We start from the raw sequence: 7109 nt of genomic DNA on the forward strand, positions 1-7109 counted from the left end.
ACCCTAATAAGCCTATTTCTTTATTTTAACCTACATAAATTTATCTTAGCCAAATAAACAATTTCCCTGGTCCATTACCCTTTCAAAAGCATGCTATTTTCAAGAAAATATTTGGAGCTTATTATTTACAAGGGTGGAAGGCTGGAAAAGTGAAAGTATTGAAATATAGTTATTTCTTTTCAAAAAAAAAACTAGTGGGAGGAGAATAAAGTGCTATTACAAGGAAGAAAATAAGTTTAGAGGAACTGTATTGAAAAGCTCTCAAAGAAAAGCCAAAAGGCATGCTTAGGGTATTTAAATCTAAAACTTCCTTTTATTTTACCTTTACGCTCGCCTTATATTACAAGCTTAATAAAGTCATAAGGGTCTTTAGTTTTGTACAATTCTACATTAGTAGAAAGAGATGAGAAAAGCAAACTTATGGACTTTGTGTGCATACTTTAGTGATTCTTTGTTAAGTTCATGTTTCATAAACTCATTCGGATGGCATAAGCCAGAATGATATAGACATTACACATGTATATAAGAAATCCAATCAGTTTAGAAACTTATTTTTGCATGCATTACTTTGTTTTGTCATTAGTTGTGAATTTCCTTTAGATATGTTTGTTATGCAATCTTTGAGGATCTAAGGAAAATAACTTAATTAGTGCATTCTACTTCTATGCTTCTCTTGTTTTTTTTTTTTTTTTGTTTTCGCTAGAGGATTGGTAAAAATTTAAGTTTAGGGGTTTGATATATAACTATATTTTATACAGCATTTTTAAAGCTTAATTCATATAATTTTTGCATAGTTTTCAAATAAAATAATTCAGTTTTACCCTATTTTTTGGTAAAATAATTTGAAAATTTGTAAATTTATGTAGGAAAATAAGGCTAAAATTTAAAATTTTCATACAAGTCCTGCACAAGGGTCAACTTCCAGCCCAAATTTGGCTACCTTAGCATCAGAATCTGAGGAAGACCGTGAGATACAAATTTGTTCATCATCAAGTTATCTTTCAGTAAGACTTGGAATCACTCAATTCCGAACTGGAAGTCAAAAATTAGGAACTTTAAACCGAAGAAAGGTCAATTTGCCTGAAGCCGCATGCATGCTTAATCATCACCTTTTAGCCAGTTTTTGGACAAGTTCACGCAAAATCCATGCAAGAGGTGGGCTGTACGATTTAAAGCTGTCCAAGAGGGTTTGAAATCTGGAGGATTTGCTGGGGATATCAAAGAACGCAAATGGGAAGAGTTTAAATTTCAAGCCAGGTTTTAGATGATTTTTAAGCTGATTTCTTTCGATAAAAAGGCACTAAATCATGAAGATAATGAGGGGGAATTTCAGCTGAAATGGTTTAAAAATTGAAGAGGGAAAAATTCAAGCTTTTGCAGTTTGAATTCTTGGAAGCACTTGGACACATTGCATAACAAATTCATCCTAGCACTGGCCGACCACTTTGAAGCTTTGAAATCTGCCCAAGTGGTCGAGTGAACTGAAAACCTGAATTCCGAATTTTAAGGGTGGAAGACTTAAGCCAAAACTCTCCCTCGTTTTGGCGATAAATACCTAGCCAGTCTAGCTCTTTAAGCAAGCCTTCTCTTCTTTGTTTTCTACTATTTTTAGGATATTAGTTTGAGTTTCTTTGTATTTTTCTAGCAAACTTTCTCTTAGTTTTCTAGTGTAGCAAAAATTAGCTTTGAATTTTCAACTAGTGTAGTTTTAAGTTTAATAAAAATTTTGCTCTTTTTTTTTTTTCTACAATTATTTTTTTTAGATCATTCATTGTTTCTATCTTTTATTTTGATAACTTTCCACTTAAACTTAAGTTCTTCAAAAAAAAGAGTAAGTTTGGAGAAAACATTTTGGCTCAACCTCCTTGCGTATTCTTTTTAACACTTTCACTTTTCAATTAATAAAATTTTGTTTATTTTTTTATCTTTTTATGCAATTTCAATTTACCATTGGAGCTTCATTAAAGTTTAGTGAAATTGGTAAAGTGATAAGATTTTTAATTGATTTTTAATTCTAGAAATCTTGTTACTTTGTTGATCGAGCCTAACTTAATTATAAGGTGATTTCAGTATTAAGGTTAAAAGTATTCTTTTTCTTTCTTTTTAATTTTCAGCATGTTCTTTATTTTATTTCATTATTTAAATTCTGTTCATAATAAAATATGAGTAGCAAAATAATTTTAGCTAGGTTTTTAATGGAATTTGGTCAAGTAGCTTAAGTAAAGTAAATTCTCTTTGGTAAAAAAAGAAAATTCTGTTAGCAATGCTTCTTTTTAATTCAACTTATAAATGTGATACATGGTAACTTTAATAAACCTTAAGGAGGGAATTAGGGGGATTCTTAATGAACTAGAAATAGGACTTTTGGAATCTGATCTAAGGGAATTTATTGGGTGATTATTAACTTTAATGAACCATACGGGGAAATTTAAGACAAATCCTAATAAACTAGACATTGGAATTCAGGAATCCAACTAAAAAGAAAATGACATATGAATTAGTAGAATAGATGACTCTTGGGTGAGAGCAAGGGTAGTGACCACTCATGTGTAATCGCTTAATGGAACTTAATCTTAAGGCATTATTATTATTTCTCTTATCTGTCATGGTAAGCAATTAGTAATAATAGGTTTACATGACATAGACATGTGCATGTAGATAATTAAGTGTTCTTGATTAACAAGTTGTTTAAGATAACCAATGGAAGTTAGAAACCCTAAGTTTTTGTTATTGATTTTTTCTATAAAATTCTCTAATCTTTTCATGAGATTGACTTAGACAAAAAATGTGACTCAACCATAAGTGCGAATCCACACAAGACAATCCTCGTGGAAATTCGACACTCTACTTACACTTGTCTACTTGAAGCAAAACGTGCACTTGCTGCATTTTGCTCTCAATGTCTTATTGCAAATCACGATTCCTCTAGAAAATGAGATGTGACAACTCACCTCTACCACAAAGCATTTAACACTTCCAGAACTGTTTTAATCTTCTTCTCTGTGGTCTCTAGTGCATCCCACTTTACTTATGACAGCATGTCCTCTCTCTTTACCAAAAGAATCCTCTACAAAGTAATTATTAATTAAGTTTGGAAACCCTTGTTTTTTAAATTTCTATAAAACTAAAAGTGTGCCATAAATTGTTTTTTGCTTGACTTTTAAGTACATTCAATGGCCTAGCATTCGATGCTATTAAGCTCAACACTCAATTAAGCCAGTTGGCATACAAATCTATATAGATCTAAAAATATGTTACGTGATGTCAGTTTCATCTATGTCACATAGAAACAAGAATGCAGGAATGCAGTATACCTCAAGTATTTGGCTTAAGAAAACAATTATAATTACAAGCACACTTTTACCTTCTACACAAACCACTTGGACATTTGGCTTTTAATATTTGTGAAGGAAAGGTGCATACAATAGGCATAACATTTTATGCTGAGTTATGTGGAGATGCAATTTTAAGCAATAAGAATCCTCCAGGCCTTTCTTGCTTTTCTGCAAGGAGCTACAAGCAAGAGTTAAAGCTTTAACTTTGGCTTTCCTCTTATTTATTTTTTTTTTAAAAAGGTATCAAAAGACAAAAGTTGGATACAAAATATCTACTAGAATTGGTCTCTAATCAATAATCTTCTCGGCTTGCTTCATCTTCCAAATCAAAGAATCTCTCATATATCATGCATGCAGCAATAAGCTAATTGGGATCATCATGGCGAAGGAATTGAACAAATTTAGATCTGAACTCTGGAGGTATACGAACAGGACGATAATTTTTGTCAAGCCAAACTGCTGTGGCCTTTGCCTCCAGAATTGGCTGCACAACACCTCATCATAAAATTACAAATCCTTGACCTCAAGTAAGAAGAATTGCAGATCTGATGATAACAAACCTCTAAATTTGGCAGCTTAAAGATGAAATGCTCAAAGTACATGCGAGCAGCTGAGGAGTCAGAAATCCTCACCTTCACAACAAACTTGTCTCCACTCTGGTTACCAGAAAGTACATGAGAAATAGACACAAATAAGATTACAGAAGGGCTCAGCGCACAAGAATGAAATCCAGCAATGCTATCAAAAATTGCATCAGACATGCTGACTTGGCACAAGATAGCATTTCTAATCAATTTTGCCAAGTTCAATTCTTGAATGATTTAAACATAATCTGCACATAGCACCAACTTCATCAAATTCAAATCCATATGCTATCAAAACTTGCAGCAGACATGCTGATTTGGCACTAGATAGCATATCTAATCAATTTTGCCAAGTCCAATTCTTGAATGATTTACACATAATCTTCATATACCACCAACTTCCTCAAACTCAAATCTAACTTGGCACTAGAGTTGTATTGTCAAGTATCTATTTTCTAATCTATGGGATAAAACTCTTTTAACACCTCTGAGAAATCAGTTCTCATACGTCCTATCACTGCTTTTAGTACAATTGTACAGAAGATTCTTAAGTAAATTGTGCAGAAGATTTTTAAGGTTGAACAATTCAAATTCGACAGCTGTTAGAATGGAATTTAAAAGGATTATTCTTCCAAATGATCCCCAAGCTAACACATCGACTGCTTTAGACATAGACGTATCCTCATGCTCTACGCTTGACTTATGAACTGAGAAATTCAAGATTTAACAAAGAAATTTGAAAGATAGCATGATGTTTCATCTCTTTTCACATAAGTTGATAAATAAACAGGTAAGTGATTTAGTAATTACAAATATAAAGAAAGTGCATACCCTTAAAGGTGCAAGAAATTTGAGTGACAACTCCGACAGTGCTAATGAATTACCAGTGCGGGCAACTCCATCACAGCTGACACCAATATTTTCCAGTAGTTCGTGACGAGCTGATTAGTATCCAAGCAAAAGTAATTAGTCTAAATCACAAACTGCAAGATATGGCAGTCAGACTACACCGAACATGCAATAACTCAATCAAGTGCCAAGGTAAACGGCAAAGAACAATGCCACCATTGCCAGAAATTCCAGAATTCACTTCATCAGTGACCTACCAACAGAAAAATTCCAGTACTACAATGTCATTACCTTTACTCTTAGACATGAAAGAGAAGAAACCATTCAAAATAAACCCACCCTCTTCTGGCTTTCCGAGCTAGATTATGTACACCTTAGGAATCTTTGCTACTTAGAAGGTATTAATTTGCGTAATATATAACATACTTTGTATATTATAGAGCATATACTTTGTAATTTAGCAATTAAGTCCATTAAAACTGGTGTTGCATGGCTTTCAATTGCATAGACAAGCTATATATGCTTTGCAAACAATGAGATAAGAAAGCCAAGTTTTAAGGCATCCGAGTGAGTAATGTCATCAATAGAACTGAACACACCAGAAATTACAAGATTTTTATGGATATGTTCAAATTCTGGCAACAAAATTATTCATTTCAGTGGGCAGCTTCAATTCAGAAAAGAATATATAATTGAATTAAGCAATTATACAACCCGAAAATAAAGAAAAGAACCAAACAATTTAAGACTCATCACCATGTTGGCAATAACTTGCAAAAATAGAATTGTTGACAACACCATACTGATCCAGTTCGTAATCACGGACTTTGAGCTGAACGTCATGGAATGCGCTCATTCTGCAATTTGGACAACCAAAAGGAGTAAAGCTCACTTCTTCCTTTTAACAAACATACCATTCCCCAGAAATGAACCCAAATTAACTAGAAATTGACTTCTTCAAATCCTTTTTTATAAATAGTTTTCATCAAACGTTTTATCAATATGCTAATTTCCATTGTGGGTTTTTTGGTTCCTAACATTTACACAATATCTATAATTTTTGGAACGTAATCACTGTAAAGCTTCTCGATTTGATTCTGGGAAAGGAAAATTATTAAATTAACCAAAAACAAATTAATAAGGCTGGAAGTAAAGTACCCTTTGCCGCCTTTGAGGTCAATAAATGCTTCGACGGTGAAGCTCCTTGCGGTGGAGAGCGACGGGACACGCAGCGGAGAAAACGGAAGGAATAGAGGTGGACGGCGAAGATTGAGAAAAGTTGCATCGGCACGTGAGCCGGGAAAGACAACGTGCGCAGGAAAAGCCAAATTCTGGAGCATCTCTCTTGTAGCAGTTGTGAGTGAAAACCATGGAGAATTTGGAATTATTTTAAGAATTTATGGGCGACACTATCCATGCACGCCGCTGAACTAACACCAAGCTGCTCCTGCTGTCAATTCTTTTACCTTTTTGAATGTCTTTCATTTAAATAATAATAATAATAATAATGACAATTGCACTTTGGGATCTTAATTCCAACGTTTTTACTTGTACCAAAACAGTTATAAGAAAAATAAAATAATAATAATATGCTTCTTTTGTTATTATTTTTACAACTTATTTTTAGTTATTTGCTTTCTTAAATTCCTAGAAATTAAAAGCAAAAAAAGATAATTATATTTTTGAAAAAGTAAATGTTAGATGAAATAGGTTTATGGCAAAATAACCAAGGAGTGAATTGATTATTAATTGAAAATCCCTGTTTAAAAAAAGTAGTAAGAATATTTAAAAAAATTACAGTGGAAACAAAAATAGAGTTTGAGATGAAAATAAATGCACAGAAAATCAAAAAGTACTTATTTAGATTTTTGTAGAGGTTCGGCCTTACCTCTTTATGTCTTTTCCCTTGATAGCACAAAGAGCTTGAATTCACTAATAAATTGCCTTTCAAGGAATAGGTATAACTTTCACACAAACACTTCTTTTTCAAGAGAAACAAGCATAACCTCACAAAGTCACTGTTTTTTCAAAATTAAAGCACAACCTTTCACAAAACCTCTGCGTTTTCAAGGTTAAACAATAACCTTTCACAAAGTCTGCCTTTTCAAGGTTAAAACATAATGTTTTATAAAGTTTTTACCTTTTCAAGGTTAAAGCAAAACCTTTTTACCTTTTCCAATGTAGGTATAATCGATACTACCTTTTCGTGGAGGTATAACCAAATATAATAGTGGATTACAAAGATTTCAACTTTTTGACCTTTAACAAGGTGGATGGGCTATTAGGCACAAAAAAGATGAGAACTTTCTAAGAAATAAAAACTAATGAAATAATATCTTAC

At 32.7% G+C, this 7109-nt stretch overlaps 1 protein-coding gene across 1 annotated transcript; it reads right to left on the reverse strand.

Annotated features, from left to right (window-relative positions):
• Positions 1 to 3307: 3307 nt before the first annotated feature.
• LOC110427644 (acyl-acyl carrier protein thioesterase ATL3, chloroplastic-like) lies at positions 3308 to 6237 on the reverse strand. The gene is made up of 5 exons (XM_021443188.2): positions 5927 to 6237; positions 5525 to 5625; positions 4751 to 4860; positions 3896 to 3991; positions 3308 to 3819 (listed from the first exon to the last, which is right to left on the reverse strand). The coding sequence occupies exons 1-5, from the start codon at positions 6106 to 6108 to the stop codon at positions 3700 to 3702; spliced, it is 609 nt and encodes a 202-aa protein (XP_021298863.1). The 5' UTR covers positions 6109 to 6237; the 3' UTR covers positions 3308 to 3699.
• Positions 6238 to 7109: the final 872 nt, after the last annotated feature.

This window comes from Theobroma umbraticum, unplaced genomic scaffold (assembly GCF_002168275.2).
Source record: "Theobroma umbraticum cultivar Fairchild unplaced genomic scaffold, ASM216827v3 scaffold_2.0, whole genome shotgun sequence".
Lineage (NCBI taxonomy): Eukaryota > Viridiplantae > Streptophyta > Magnoliopsida > Malvales > Malvaceae > Theobroma > Theobroma umbraticum.

Coding starts and splice junctions, on each gene's coding strand:
- LOC110427644 (XM_021443188.2), bottom strand. CDS start 6,108: ATGCTCCAGAATTTGGCTTTTCCTGCGCACGTTGTCTTTCCCGGCTCA. Junction 4,861..5,524: donor TGCAAGTTATTGCCAACATG/GTGATGAGTCTT, acceptor GATACTAATCAG/CTCGTCACGAACTACTGGAA. Junction 3,820..3,895: donor TTAAGCTGCCAAATTTAGAG/GTTTGTTATCAT, acceptor GGTGTTGTGCAG/CCAATTCTGGAGGCAAAGGC.